This window comes from Lolium rigidum, chromosome 3, assembly GCF_022539505.1.
Source record: "Lolium rigidum isolate FL_2022 chromosome 3, APGP_CSIRO_Lrig_0.1, whole genome shotgun sequence".
In the NCBI taxonomy this organism is placed as follows: domain Eukaryota; kingdom Viridiplantae; phylum Streptophyta; class Magnoliopsida; order Poales; family Poaceae; genus Lolium; species Lolium rigidum.
In genome coordinates, this window is record NC_061510.1 from 267,135,855 (window position 1) to 267,152,036 (window position 16,182).

The 16,182-nt window shown below is 43.8% G+C and overlaps 1 protein-coding gene across 1 annotated transcript; it reads right to left on the reverse strand.

The window, feature by feature from the left end:
- Window positions 1-2,073: 2,073 nt before the first annotated feature.
- LOC124703401 (BTB/POZ domain-containing protein At1g30440-like) lies at window positions 2,074-6,343 on the reverse strand. Its single transcript, XM_047235616.1, has 4 exons — window positions 6,250-6,343; window positions 4,664-4,733; window positions 3,022-4,209; window positions 2,074-2,852 (listed from the first exon to the last, which is right to left on the reverse strand). Exons 1-4 carry the CDS (start codon window positions 6,324-6,326, stop codon window positions 2,292-2,294), a joined length of 1,896 nt encoding a protein of 631 aa, XP_047091572.1. The 5' UTR covers window positions 6,327-6,343; the 3' UTR covers window positions 2,074-2,291.
- Window positions 6,344-16,182: the final 9,839 nt, after the last annotated feature.

The window sequence follows — 16,182 nt, forward strand, 5'->3', positions numbered from 1 at the left end:
TGGCTAGAAACTTTGCTTTGGGGAGGAAAATCCCTAAATCGATCTACCGTTGGACGTTCATCATAGACGCTCGTGTGACGATCCCTTCTAGAAGTCTTAACCTATGAGTTGTGTACTTTTCATTTATGTTGACCTTTTATTATGGGGTTGATGGTATTGATGGATATAAAAGTCGTGACAATGCAGTGGAGCACCCACGTGAATGGTAGGGAGGTGATCATGTGCTAGTATTAGAATTTCTGAAATATCAGAAGATAAAATACTAATGAAATACACCAACTAATACATTGATTGCTAGCTACCAATCTCTTAGCGTACGGGTTGCTTAGATAAATGGTTACACGTATCCTGGTCTCCAAAAGGGAGTTTCGGACTCCACTACACTTCTCTACTAAGTTCTGCAAGCCGTACACCAAGGAATTGGTCTCCACAAATGTTGCTACATCTAGCAAATACACGAGCCGATAACCTATGGACATGTTGCTAAGAAGTTGTCATATTTTACAACTCTAGCAGCTACAAATATAAGCCATGTATTGTTGCTATATGTGTGGAGAAGCTAGGCAAAATGGGGCTACGAACCTACCACATCCTTATACTCTAGGAGCCTCCACTAAATTATACCCGTATTGTTGCTAAATGATGTTGTTATCTCTAACCAAGTTCATAGTTTATATGGCATTGAAATTAATTAAGTTGAAATGATGTTTGAATCTGATTTTTTTTTTCATTTTCCTCTTCCATATCAATGCATAGAAAAAACTAAGAGACTGATTATCTAGATCATCAACTAAAATCGAGTATAGTTAAGTTGAAATATTCCTCCAACACATAAACAATAATTAAAAGAGCAATTACCTAAATCATCAACTAAAATAAGTTTAATTAAGTGAATTTATTTAATCTCTTAACCATCCATACATAAAAGACTTAGATCTGGCTGATCAACGTTGAATCAATTCAACATTGATCAGACGAGTCCAAGTACCTTTTTATATTAAAAGTAAACCCACATGACAACAAATGGTTTGGCCGATGGTCCTGAATACGGACTTTATAAACCAACACCACGTTCAACTTTATAAACCGCGCGGACACTCTCTAAACTGGCGAGGTAAGACTAAGCATACCACCCCGTGTGTCTCAACAGCGGGAGAGATGGTGGTTCGTTTTGGGTTAGCCCATCAAGGGTATTACTCTCATGGTCCCACCCGTCAGCGCAAAAAGGGTACATCAAAGCTATTACTCATGGTTCCAATTGTTAGCGCAGTACTCCCTCCATACTGGATTAATGGGCAATTACACATTTCGAAAAATAAGTTTGAATACTAATTTGGTCAACAGAATATAAGATATACATCACAAAAATTATATTATTGGAAATATTTTTTAAATACGAATTCAATGGTATAATTTTTTTTTGGCATATATCTCATATTTTGTCAACCAAATTTGTAGTTAAACTTATTTCTTAAAGTGCGTAATTGCTCATTAATCCGGTATGGAGGGAGTACTAGTCAAAGGAATTGACTCCGACGGAAACGGTCCGTGTGGCCAAGGCTGGTGGAATGAGGACAAAAGTGATAATAGTTAAAAGCTTGGGGTTGGGTAAAACTTAGTAGTGCTAAGAAAAGTGGGGCACTTCCATGGAATCCTAAATTGAGAACATGTAGGATTTTTCTTTTTGTGATCATTTTATTTAGCTGTTTGCTTGGTTTTTAATAATACATATTTGTGTGCACATCCTCCTTTTTGGGAAGTAAACGATCCGTACCAAAAGGTTTGTGCATACTTCCTCCTTGCTATAATGTAGTGCATATAAGATTTTAAAAAAGTCAAACGATGTCTACTTTGACCAAGTTTTTTGATAAAAATATCTACATCTACCATACCAGATATATCCTATATGAAAATATAGATCATGAAGAATCTAATGGTATCGATTTAGTATTCTAGATGTTGATATTTTTTCTACATACTTGATCAAACTTTACATCGTTTGACTTTTAAATATTTTATACGCACTATATTTTGGCAGGAAGGGAGTACATAGTACTAGCATGTCCTTGCAAGTATGAACAATCCACTTGTACTGCTTCATCCAACGGATTACATAAAACTTTGCTACACATCTCCGTTCTCCCTAATTAACACCCAAAACATCAGGAATGTTCACATCAAGCTCAAACCGCTGCCTCTTGGCACATTAAACCTAAACGAACTACATAAACAAAGCGATTAAAAGACAGTACACAGGAAGTTAAAATTACAAGCGAAGGGAGTTTCGTATTTCAGGCGTCAGCCGAGAGCTGTTTCTTCTGCTTCGACAGCTTAGCTTGCAGCTTGTCCAGCTTCGCGCTCATGCTCTTCTGCTGCTCGCTGACCGAGCCCTCCTGGGCACTGCACATCTGCGGCTTCATCTTCAGGTTGAACTTCCTCGGAACATGAGAAGCCCAGCCTCCGCCGGTCTTGCCGCCACGACCAAGCTTCGAGATCTCCTGCCTCATGTCCGAGCACTCCTTCTCGAGCTCGGCCAAGCGCATCCTCATGTTATCCATGCCGACTTTCAGGACCTGGTTCTCCCTGACTGCCGTGGACCATCCACCAGCCTCACCGGACATTACCATGCCGCTCCGCAGTGGCCTCGATCCTTCAAGGTTATCGGACACGAGCAGGCACCCGGCGATCGAGGTTCTTAGCTGGAGCTGCTCAAAGAAGAGGACTTGCACGACGACGCGAAGTGGTAGCCTCTCGTTCTGAGCGGCGTGAGTGCATGCTTCTAGGGAGAGCTTTTGACAGTCCATTAGCCGGCATAGCTGCTCCCGTTCAGCTTCTGACAGCCAGGAATGTGCCTGTGAGAAACACAAAATTGTGCTGTTAAACAGCTGCAAAGGCAAGTTGTACACATTTCATGCAGTTGCAGATATAGGTCAATATTCAGTAAAATGCTAACATTTTTTTGTTCCAAACAATTAAAGAACCACAATAGAACTCTACAAAAAGTAGGATAAAAGATCTAACCTTCAAGTACACATCAATGGCACGATAGAGGCCATCATCTAGTGGCCGGGCATACTCAGGCACGGCAGATGCTAGAGCTTGGAATTTTGGAGGTTTCAGATTGACATCTGGTGCAATCTCGGCAAGGTAGCCATCAAGTAACCTCGCAACAGCAGTGATTGGTATTATAGAAGGTGATGCCATCATATCATCCATGCATGGGGAGGCACCGCCATTTGCCTGGTCCATTGCTAAGAAGTGCTCAAGAATCCTGCGCATGCACTCCACATTGTACAGTGTTTCCATGGTGTAAGAGTAATTTGGCAGCAGTAGATCTTCCAGACTGGCCTGGTCTAGTTGCATGCCAACCCGTTTCTCTAAGTTGGAAACGCATGTGGAGCTAGCTTTTAGAATCATGGATACACGAAGCATCCCGAGCAGGACTTTTGTAGGTACTAAACCTTTCTGAACAGGCAATAGTCTGTCGACCTCCTCAAGCAAGTTCTTCTGTTCTATATCAGAAAGAGTAGCAGCCGGAGGCATTATTCCCATGCTATTGCGCCTATTGAGTCCTGGGAGATACTTCCTGGCATAGTACGTCAAAGAACCAGCGACAATCTCAGGCCGTATGCGTCGAGACTCCATACCAGAAATCAATCTCTTGTACATTGGAAAGCTCAATGATGAAGCATCTTCAAACCACCAGTCTGAACTGAAGTTTCTGGGCCTGGCACCGGTGCTAATCCCATTCCACAGCACACTACCACCAGGGCTTTGCATGATGCCATGTTCCCTTATGGGCCAGCCAAACAGGTTTGGATCAGTAGTTGCTTTCGATGCTAATGACTCGATGCATCTCTTCACAATATGAAGATCTTCAGCATGAGGGAGGAGGTCATCACATGTTTCCAGCGCCTTTAAAGAATCTTTCCAGTTACGAAGGACTACTTGATTGAGGAACATTTCTGTCTGTGCAATCAAGTTGTCATCAGATAAATCTTCAGTCATCTGGAGATACTCAGATGCACAGCGTAGGCAGACAACATTTGCAGAGGAAAGTTCTATTTTCACTCCATAGCAGAACCTTGCCACCATCTCAAATGACTTTGCACCCCCTGGGATATCATTTAGTTTGATGATGCTTTCTACTTGGTCTGAACTCTCCTCGATCAACTGTTCAAGGATTGCACTCTTAGAAAGTAAAGGGAACTGCAGGGAGGATAACCAGCATTAAGGAGAAAGACAATAGGCATATAGTGGAAATGTACAAGGTAGGGAAAAAACAATAAAGATGCGTGAATGACCACCAGAGAAAGTTAACAAATGTCCTGTGCATTCTTTTCAAAGATGAAAATGCTACCCAGAAACTAATTCTCCAAAAATTAGTAGTTAAGGAATTCTTTGAATACAACTATTTGCGTATCCTTCCAATAGGACTTATTATGGATAATGTATTCCTTTAAACCCACAAGTAGCTCCTTACATCTACAATATGACAGGGATAATGTTTACATGTGGTGAGTAACTAAAAGTTTGGTAGTCCTCCATAATGCTTTCGTAATGTTTTCTTGCACGGTTTTTCACTAACAAGCGATACAGTATCTATTTCTACCACCATAAAGGGCAAGATGACTTGCAGAAACTCACAGGAAATGCGTCTTACCTTGTGAAGGTGGAAAGACATATCCCCAACCTCAACAGTAACATCACTTGGTAGTCCTGTTGTGCAGAACCTAGAAGGTTCAAAAGCAGAAGAAAAGTCAACATCGGACGTACATAAATAAAACTTGCAGTGAGAAGATTTGAAACATATATATAAACGGTAACGATCCCTTGATGTGACAAACAGTGATGCTAAAGGTGATTGATTTCATGAATCATGCAGAGCTTGAGTTTTCCTTTAAAAACAAATCCAAACCTGCTCCCTGCTAAATAAATACAAGATGGTTACGCCGTCCTCCAAAATGATTAATGAGGAACGATAGCATCTTGCTGCCAACTAATGTGATGTGGATCCATGAAAAACTGCAAGCCACCCCCACCACAGGCTAATTGCAGAAGCAGTCAACTGCAATCATCTTTGTGGATACACAATAAGTGAATGACACCCCACCATGCGTCAACTGTGGAACCGCATCTAGCATGTGCAATGAGACACCAAGGTAGGTAATGCCGTAAAGTCATCCCTGATTTCCTGAGAAATATGCATGACTCAAGCGTGCCTTGCATACTGAAATGGCAGCACAACAAGGGGCAGAGCTCATCAGCAAGTGTGCCCACTAACATTAATTTTTGTCAAATTTCGGCTCACACCTACCTTTCAATATAAGTTTTATTTCAGAAACTAGCATCCAATCAATTTGAAAAACTAATGTCTTCACCCCCTGAATTTTTTTGATTACTCATGGCAAGCAAGCAGGAGTAAGTAGACAAACTCTGTTAGTCCAATCATTTTGCAGTTGATAATAAGTGAAGATAAAAGCGTCCTACATGCAAATGGACCAGCATCAGGGAAGGAAAAGCGCTTGCAATGTGAAGGCGTGCAGCCCAGCCAACCAAGTTGACTTGTGACACTTGCAGACAGAACTCCACCAAATTCGCACCAATTTGACGATGAACAAGGGGCAGAACTCGTCAACAAGTGTGTCTGCTAACAATACGTTTTGATTTTTCAAATTTCGGCGCACACTTCCCTTTCAATTTATGCTTTATGTTATAAAACTAGCATATCACTTTGAAACTAATGCCTTAACCCCTGAGTTTTTCGTTTAATTACAAATGAGAAACAAGCAGGAGTAAGTAGACCAACTCTGTAGTCCAATCATTTTGCAACTGAAAATAAGTGGAGATGAAAGTGTCCTGTATGCAAATGGACCAGCATGACGGAAGGAAAAGCGCTCGTACTGTGTGAAGGCGTGCATTCCAGCCAACCAAGTTGACTTCTGAAGAATTATGACACTTGCAGACAGAGTTCCACCAAATTCGCACCAATTTGACCATGAACCCACCTTTAGAGGCTAAGAACACAAACTAATCTACTTTCTCCCCTAATTGTTTCAGGTTTCAGGTTTCAGTCAGCACTCGAAGGGCATGAACAAGACAAGAGTGCCCAATTTTATCACCCCGTCCAGGAAACGCGCGCACACACACAGACATAGTTCAGCAGAAATCAAACCTAAAGTAAATGAAGGCAGAAAACTTAGGGCGGCGAATAGGAAGAACTTAATAATAAAGAGGAAAGAACATTACCATGCCTGCCCCTGCCTTCTGAAGGCGTCGGGCTTTGATCCCAGCTTGACGGACGCGGCCATCGCCGACGACGGCATGCTCGCACGGGCGCCGACCGAAGCAGGAGCCGAACGCACAAGAACGCGACCACCAGTCCACCACTCCAGAGGTCAGACCATGGCTGGCCTCCAAGAACTCTGCTTTCTCCTGTCTTCCTCTCCCTCCCCCTCTGCCGCAACCGCAACCGCTTCCCCAAGAAAGATAGCAGGCAGGGTCAGCAATCCATGGACACCACCAACTAATCCAACCAACCACTCCCCAATAAACCAGAGAAGGCGGGGATCGTTGAAGAAACCACCAATTCAGGCAGTTAATGGTGGGCGCTGGGGGGATCACACCACCACAATGGGGGCGAGGCGAAGGCCAGCAGGCGTGGCGAGTAGTTGGGAGGAGAGGTGGCCGGTGAGGGCTCTGACTCTCCTTTGAAGACGGCAGTTTCTATTGTGTCTTCACCCTCTTTTCTGTGGGTGCTAATTAAGAAGCTCTCATTGCGACAGTCTCATCAAACTTTGGTTGGACCTGTAGTCTGGAGGTTAGAGGGAGCAGTTGATTTATTGATTTTCTTGGAGCCTTTTGGTCCCAGAGGACAGCGCCATGACTGCCTATAAAAAAGGATCTGATTTAGTACGGGACAACACATTACCAACTCGACAATCATTATGGGAAAAGAGAAGGAAAGAATCGGGTCAATTTGGCAGCAAACGGCCAGACGACATGGAGAGGAGACAGAGCAGGCAGGTCAACTAATTATTTTTTGCATAACTGAAGTAATTACGGCGGATAAAATGGAGAAAGAAAACTCTAAAAATCTACCCGCCAAAAATGGAAAATGCTCTAGCGGTGCAGATATTCTAGGAAGATGTTTTAATTAGGACAGACATTTAGAAAAATAAAATATGGGGAGGAGCGGGGTGGTGCTCTCTGCCAGTCCGCGTGGGTTGCTGGCGCCGGGAGTTATTGGGGTCAATAAAAGTTCTGGAAATCTGGGGGTGCGTGTACAGAGATTCTCTGAACGGTGCAGTACAGCACGGCAACCTTTTGTTTAGGGCATGAGCTATGGTAGCATATGCTTGTCGCTGCCTCACTACTTCCACCTAGGTTCGGCATTATGAAACCACAACTTAAGCTGGAATCTACCCAACGCTGAAAGTTGAAGCCACCACTTAGTGGGTCCCACGGTGCAGATTTTATTTTAATGATAATCACAAAAGCATCACGGGATGCTCTTCACCTCTGCCTTCCAATCTTCATTCTTCTAGGAAGCACCAATCGATGGCCAGCCCATGGCCGGGACCGCGAGCTGCAGCTGTCTGTCATGGTCGCGATTTTGAGTTCGCACCAGCCATGGCCTCACCAGCGAGCTCCGGCTTGGTGGATTTCGGCCGCCATGGCCGTGACCCTCAGCTGACGCGACCGCAATTTTTGAGTTCGTCGTGCCCGCCATGGCCTCCCCGGCGAGCTTCGGCTTACTGGAATGCGGGTTACCGCCATGGCCTCTGTTGCCACGCAAAATTGCCGCGCAACACCAGGATAACCGTCGTACTTTCGTGACAACGAACGGATGATTTCCGAGCAAATCAACAAAGATCCCTCAATTTCGGAGAGGAAACACGACCGCTTTCCGGCATAAACGGCAAAGATAATCCAAACCCTAGGGCTGCTAGAGCATGGCAGGGAAAAACGATAAAAGAGAATAACGTAAAAAAGTAGATAAATTGTATGATAGATCGATTGACTCGTTTCTCTCAATCGGCCAGAGCCTTTAAATAAGGTGCAGGTCTTTGCGTACAGCCGGACTTGGCGTGCAGGAATAGAACACCAAAACTAAACCGACTAGATCTCCTTCCTAGATTCGGTTACGATACGTATTCTATGCCTACCAAATTTACTTGCAAATCGGTACATAGCAGAATTCTAAAGCCCATACCATGCTTACATATGTTGTTCGGCCTTCAAGTAATAAAATATTACAGCCGCAACGCTAATCACATCAGCTAATGAAGAGCCCTTTTGGAAATCTAGGCAACACACCTGCAGATGTTAGCCTCTCCGCTGGATTCTTCATAATTATGTGAAGCTTCATCTATTTGACATGAATGAATAATTTGCTACGTTCGATACACCGATGCACCATTGAATCTGACCAAACCTGCAACTTCAGATTTCAAGAGCAAATCCAAATATATTTGTTAACCAGTAATTGAACTATAAGCACTAATTTGGCCAATAAAATCCAATAGCCAAATTGCACCATCAGGGCATCACCACTCATGCAGATGAAGTTTTCCTGTTGCACTTTTCCTTTCGTGACTCCTTAGCCTGCAATCTACATGTTCTCAGCGTCGTATCAGAAAAATGCTACCACTTGTACTAGGTAAACACTAGTTCCAGCAAAATTTCAGGTAATTGTCCTGATAAATGACTTCCTTCGCCTGATCTTCTGTTGTACATATGTACTGTAGTGTATTTCGAACTAAACAGCAAGACCAAATACATATGTCTAAACAATAAACCAACCATGATCATTTAAATTAATTTGGCCAATCATACAAACCAGCTAGCCAAATTACGCTATCAACACATGCCCCCCTGTTTTTGGTACAATGGAAATCTCTACAATTGAATTGACCAAAAACACATTTGCAATACATTAGATCAATGCTAATAACTTTAACAGCAATAAATATTTGTTAGGGCGATGTTCAAAGAAGACATCGGCCAAAATTTTCCTCACGGTATTGTGTAAATAACTCACAGCCATATTTTTCCTAGGGCGATATTTCAAATAAGATATCGGCCATATTATCATCAATCATACATCCACATGCTAGGATAATATTCCTTCAAACGTTTTTCATTGAGAGCTTTCAGAAAATTCTTCCCTATAAAGATTGTAGAAAATATGGATTTTCGGGAACAATCTCTACAACTATATAAGCCTTCCTAGCCCGGTGACCATTTGCCAAATTATGTACCTTTAGTTCCAATAGGTCACACTCTTTTAGTGCCGAAAACAATCTTCTAATGAAGTCGGCCAATAGAATCCCTATCGTTTTAACAACCAATGTATCTCACGGGATAACTGATGTGTCCATCATATTGATTCATGCACTTCACCTATATCTAATCTGGACTGATCAGAATCTAAGAAATTTAAAAATAAGACGTCCATTATTCGGTATACAACTCAGTTGTTAACAAAGTATATTATAAGGGCAGTTGCCGAATATTCCTATTTCTTGTCCGACTGGGATCCTTTAAATGATCAATCAGAGATACTCTCCAATCATCTGACTCTAGATTACTTGCTGATTCGGTTATTTGTGACTTACCGAATCATGATTGCTTACTAGTTGCTGAACTGAAGCAGAATAAGCGGCACCATGGACAGAATCTTCTTTGCATTGCGTGGCTAGATTCTGAACTGAACCAGCAGCACATATGTTGTTCCAAAAGTAGCATCCAACAAAGACAACTAGTTTTCTATAGCTGCAAACATCGGCCTTTCTAATATGTTTTTTCTTTCTTTACTAATGTGGTAATTAACTGGCCAGATGCCTGCAGCATAAAATAGCTCTAGAATTCTCTTCTCGATGAATATGATAGATAGTGAGCATATCTAGAGACCTAAGTATATATCTAAACATCGGTCTAAGTAACTATTTAATAATCCATTTAAAGCACTGAAATTCGCTTTTTGACTTGTTACACTACCAGAAGCGAATTCCCAAAAGCATCCATATCCTTAACATGATATCAATTAAATGTTCCAAAGGTACCGATGTTTCATAAACTATATTGTTAGGTAAAATTAAAATATTACACGCCTTGTCCATCTCTAAAAACCGATCCATCAGAATAAACTTTTCATGGGCGCAGGCACCAGCATAACTAATATTTTCCTCATCCTTAATCATATGATCAACAATAAAATCGCCGATAACTTAAATTCCTATAGCACACAACGATTCATATGCAAAATCATATTTTATTACTGCATAAGCTCACTTTATTATCATAACACTAGGAATCGGTTGTTGTAACATAAATAATTAAACACGTCGGCTAGTAAGTTTTCACCCATAAACTAGAAAGTAGATAATGCCGAAAATTGGTACATATGTAATATAAAGACTCGCGTAACTTTTCAATAAACACATACCAGTTTTCAGCTTCGAGTAAGGGATGGCTTAGATTTGCAATGATGTACTCCTTCCAAACATCCTCTTTGTACATCATTGGTTTATCTTGATTGAACCACTCATCAGGCCACTTCTTCTCACCATCTTCAAGTGGGTCAGCCAACAAGAGTCACCATCCAAGCTTCTCCATATCATCAAAATATTCAATTGTTTCATGCATATCGTTCTTTCCAAAACGATATTATTCAGTACAATTTTGCAGCCACTTGATACTATCATCTTTGTCATCATTTATATAGATAAATCATTCAACCGAACTATATTATCCAGCTGTGCTTTTATAGCTACAAAACCATCTCTGCAAATATTGATATAATCATAGTCCGATAAATTCCTACCGGTCAAACATCGCATCTCACCGTGTTGCGAATCAACCGGTACCTCTGTCAAAGCAATGCAAGCGGAATCGTCCGCCTCAATCACCTCCACATCATCATCAACCCACTGAATTAAACACTGATGTAGAGTAGAAGGAATGCAACAATTTGCATGAATCCAATCACGCCCCAAGAGAATATCATAGTGGTCTCTAATATCAACAACAAAAAATGCAGTGTGTACTGTTTTGCTTCCCACTGTGAGTTCCATAGAAATAACACCCTTAGCCTCAGACAATTCTCCCGAGAACCCACTAAGTCTCTTGTTGGTCTTCATTAACTCGCACTCTTTTCGGTTCAATTTAGAAAATACCGAAAAGGACATAATATTACCACTGGCGCCACCGTCAACAAGCATGCGACCCATAGGCTTGCCATCAATGTGACCCCTGATAAACAATGGCTTTAGGTGTTGTCCATAATTCTCTGGCTTCTTAAATGTAGCATATTTTGGAATAAGATGTAGCTCTGCAACCTTAATAATTTCCTTGGTGGCGATGCATTTCTTCTTCCAAACCTTCTTTGGATGCATCATTGGTTTTCTATCTCGATTGAACCATTCACCGCGCTTCTTACTGCTCTGTTCTTTGAGTTCCAATGCTCGCAACCGCTGCACCCTTCGTTTCTGGGTATGTGTAAGTCCTGTCGGGCACCACTGAGGTGTTGGTTTAGTACCCGGTGCAACCGACATGATCTTGCTTCCCTCGAATTTTCTCGGCCTGTATTGGTGTGCTGATATCATTGGCGCAAACTTTCCGACCGAGAAAATCCCACGCCGATCCGATGGACCGTCAGTCTCAAAATTCATGTTACCTCTCATATCTCGATTAGCAGACACAACAGCCGGTTTACTAGTACTGGTGCATACATAGGGCTTCTCTAAATATGTCTCTAGGTTAGGCTTTAAATCACCGTGTACACTAGTACTTTGGGCTGCAATACTATTTCTGCAACCATGCACAAGGCCATCACGTGTATAAACATTTGTTTCATTGCCGACTTGCAAACTAGGCTTCAATGTTGGCTCTTTCTGAAGCACATCAGTACCTCGTTGCTGCTGCTGTACACCACTGCCTTCGTCGGCTATTTTTTGATCACCAGATTTCATACCATGATCTGCGTTAGACCCGTTTGATCTTGTTTCAGGCAGATTCACAATGGCACAATCAGCCTTATCTCCAGCAGGCTTCACTGGCACCCAAATAAATTTACGACCACTCTTGTAACTTCTTCCACCCGCTTTAAATATCGATGATGGGCTTGCTTGATTCACAATAGCATCATGCGATCTAGTCTCATGATGGAAGCGAGCTTTTTTCGCATGCATATCAGGTCTGAACGCATGCCTCGACGGGATCCATCCCTGTTGAAAATAACCTGCAGGCCCAGTAGAATATAGCGCAGATGCATTGAAACCCCACGGAAGATACTGATGATACATAGCAGGCGGACATCTCCAATATGTCGATGCCATACTAAAATAAGGTTGTTGATTATATGAATTTTTTCTCCAGCGCTCATGCCCCCCAGGCCGAGTAGGAGGCCTAAGATGCTTGTTACCTCCGAGCCGATTAAACACATTGTCGGCTTTGCGTGAAGTGTATTTCTCCAACAACATGCTAACTGTCGGCTTCGGCCTTGAAACTGATCTCTTCCTTGCATTGACTTTCCACACTCCTACTACTGGATTTTTTGGCTTGATCATTCTCGGAGGAGCATTATTATCAATCACAACATTTTTCCCTCTTGCGGATTCGGTCTGATCTGACCGAATAAGCATTTTCTTGTTCTCAAAGTCAATCACGTTGGTAGGAAAATTATCACTATCGGGTATCATTTTAGATCCTTCTGTTAATGTCAATCGTCCCTCACCAATGGACGATTGCACCTCCGACAAAGATATTTGAGTATTCGATATTCGCTGCGGGGACTGATTTAAATACGAATCTAGTACTGGCCTGTATGAGACGTCAGTCCCAACACGTTGCTGCAAATTACAATTAGAGCCTAAACTTCGTTCATTGTTATTACTATTTTTCGAAATCGAAGTTAAACCAATATGAGAAGAAACACTAGATATAGAATTATTGGTCGAACTTCTATCATAATTTTGGCCATCTTGATTGTTATTTAAAGGGATTTGGGGCTGAACATTGGCCGATGCACCATGCGCATACATATTAGTAGGCAAATTAATTAATTCCTTACTTTCTGAAGGCATCGGCTTTTTCTTGGAAATTTCATTGTTGACTACTGAACGAACATGAGTAGGTAAGCTATTTTCTATATCTTTACTAAGGCCCTCCTTACATTCGTCCATTGTACAGGTTACTGATTGAGTAATTATATGGGTGATATTTTTCACATCAGAACCATACTTACAAGCTACAGATGAATCTATTAGAGGAGCAATTGTTTCAGTTGGCTTACTTACCTGAGCGCCAAATATAGGAGAAAGGCTTGGTGTCGTTATCTTCTTCACGACGCCGTTCTTTGTCTTGTAAAATCGCTTCAATTTCTCAGCCCTTGCTTTTTCAAGCTCTTGCTCAACTTCTCGTCGCTCATTTTCAGACAGATCGTCGAGAGTGAAGGCGATGACGTTTTCCGAGTCGACATCTCTTGCGTCCTTGGGATGGTTGTTCATCGTGCGCTTCTTAGTCCCCAGCGGAGTCGCCAATTGTGTTGCCACGCAAAATTGCCGCGCAACACCAGGATAACCGTCGTACTTTCGTGACAACGAACGGATGATTTCCGAGCAAATCAACAAAGATCCCTCAATTTCGGAGAGGAAACACGACCGCTTTTCAGCGCAAAACGGCAAAGATAATCCAAACCCTAGGGCTGCTAGAGCATGGCAGGGAAAAAACGATAAAAGAGAATAACGTAAAAAAGTAGATAAATTGTATGATAGATCGATTGACTCGTTTCTCTCAATCGGCCAGAGCCTTTAAATAAGGTGCAGGTCTTTGCGTACAGCCGGACTTGGCGTGCAGGAATAGAACACCAAAACTAAACCGACTAGATCTCCTTCCTAGATTCGGTTACGATACGTATTCTATGCCTACCAAATTTACTTGCAAATCGGTACATAGCAGAATTCTAAAGCCCATACCATGCTTACATATGTTGTTCGGCCTTCAAGTAATAAAATATTACGGCCGCAACGCTAATCACATCAGCTAATGAAGAGCCCTTTTGGAAATCTAGGCAACACACCTGCAGATGTTAGCCTCTCCGCTGGATTCTTCATAATTATGTGAAGCTTCATCTATTTGACATGAATGAATAATTTGCTACGTTCGATACACCGATGCACCATTGAATCTGACCAAACCTGCAACTTCAGATTTCAAGAGCAAATCCAAATATATTTGTTAACCAGTAATTGAACTATAAGCACTAATTTGGCCAATAAAATCCAATAGCCAAATTGCACCATCAGGGCATCACCACTCATGCAGATGAAGTTTTCCTGTTGCACTTTTCCTTTCGTGACTCCTTAGCCTGCAATCTACATGTTCTCAGCGTCGTATCAGAAAAATGCTACCACTTGTACTAGGTAAACACTAGTTCCAGCAAAATTTCAGGTAATTGTCCTGATAAATGACTTCCTTCGCCTGATCTTCTGTTGTACATATGTACTGTAGTGTATTTCGATCTAAACAGCAAGACCAAATACATATGTCTAAACAATAAACCAACCATGATCATTTAAATTAATTTGGCCAATCATACAAACCAGCTAGCCAAATTACGCTATCAACAGCCTCCCCGGCGAGCTTCGCCATGGCCTCCTCAGCAGCTACTCACAGGTTCGGGTCTGACATCCGATCCTAGTGGCATGCGGGGCAGCGAGTTGAGGCTAGGCGTTGGCCATGCCCTTAGTGTCATGTAGTCAGTTAGGGCATGCATTAGCGACTGCTTTGTCCTCTTGAGTTAAATGTATTTATTTCCTCAACGTCCGTATGTTTTCCAGGTCCGCACACTTGCGATCGGAGGTGAAATATCAACTTGCCAGCTAGTACTAGCAGCATAAATGTTGAAGTTCGTAATGGATTAGTTATTGGGCCGTGCTGAGCGTCCCCCGGGGGATCAAATCCCCGATCCCCCGGGTCCAGAGCCATCTGATCAATTTCCTATTGACCGTTTGATCGTCCGCGCTTGTCTTTCTCCCCCCGACCGTACTCTCCATGCAAGGAAAAAACGCTAACGCAAGGGAACCCACACCGATAAACTCAACGCATGCACAGAACCCACACCGACGCGCACCTACCCACCGCCGCCACGCTTAGAGCTCCGGCGAGAGATCTCGCAGGCTCGCAGCTACGCCGGCCACGGCTGGAAGCACCCCCGTCCGCCGCTTGTAGCATCTCCGGCCAGCGTTAGCTGCACTTCCGCCTGCCGCTCGCAGCATTGTCGCATGTCGCATGCAGCACCACCTCCGTCGCTCCTCCGTGAGCCCCACCCGTCGTCGGAGAAGAGGTCACCGAAGCTTCGACGCCCGCTCGCAGCAACGGCGGTGGCGGGTCGCAGCATCGCCGCTGGAGCATCGCCGCCGTATCTTTGCAGCAACGCCACCCGCCTTGGCTAGCATCGCCGGCCTCCGTGTGTAGCAGAGCCAGACGGTGTCGGTAGCAGCCCCGTCCGCCGTGTGTAGCAGAGCCAGACGGCGTCGGTAGCAGCCCCGTCCGCCGTGTGTAGCAGACCCGACATGCGTCGGTAGCAGCCCCGGGTGCCGTGTTTAGCAGACCGGCCACCGTGTGTAGCATCCCCGGTCGCCGTCGGTAGCAGCCCCGGCCGCCGTCGGTAGCAGACCCGGCCGGCGTGGGTAGCAGCCCCGGCCTCCGTGTGTAGCAGACCCAGCCGCTGTCGGTAGCAAACCGCATACCCCCTTGCAGCAGCGCACCAGGTTTGCAGCGCCGCCGCCCGCCGCCGTCGCATCCCTGCAGGATTTGGGTGGCCGGCTACATGCTGCGACGTCCTCGTAGCATCCATCTCCCCACATGACGTCCCATCGCAGCAACGTCTCCAGCTGCTTGCAGGTCCGGCGGCGGGGAGGTGCTGCAGACACCGGCGGCGGGGAAGAAGATGCAAGCACCAGCAGCGAGCGGCGGTGAGGATCTAGTCATTGACTTGGTGAGAGAAAGCTGCAAGGGAAGGGAAGGGAAAAAAAACTAAGAGGGAAGCGAGATGGAGCAGCGGGGGGATTGATGGCGTCGCGGCGGCCCTCCGGCAAGAGAGGTGCGGCGGCGGCAGGGCGTTGGGAGAGGGAGGTCTATGGAAGAAATTCATAGCTGTCTCTGGGAGATAAACAT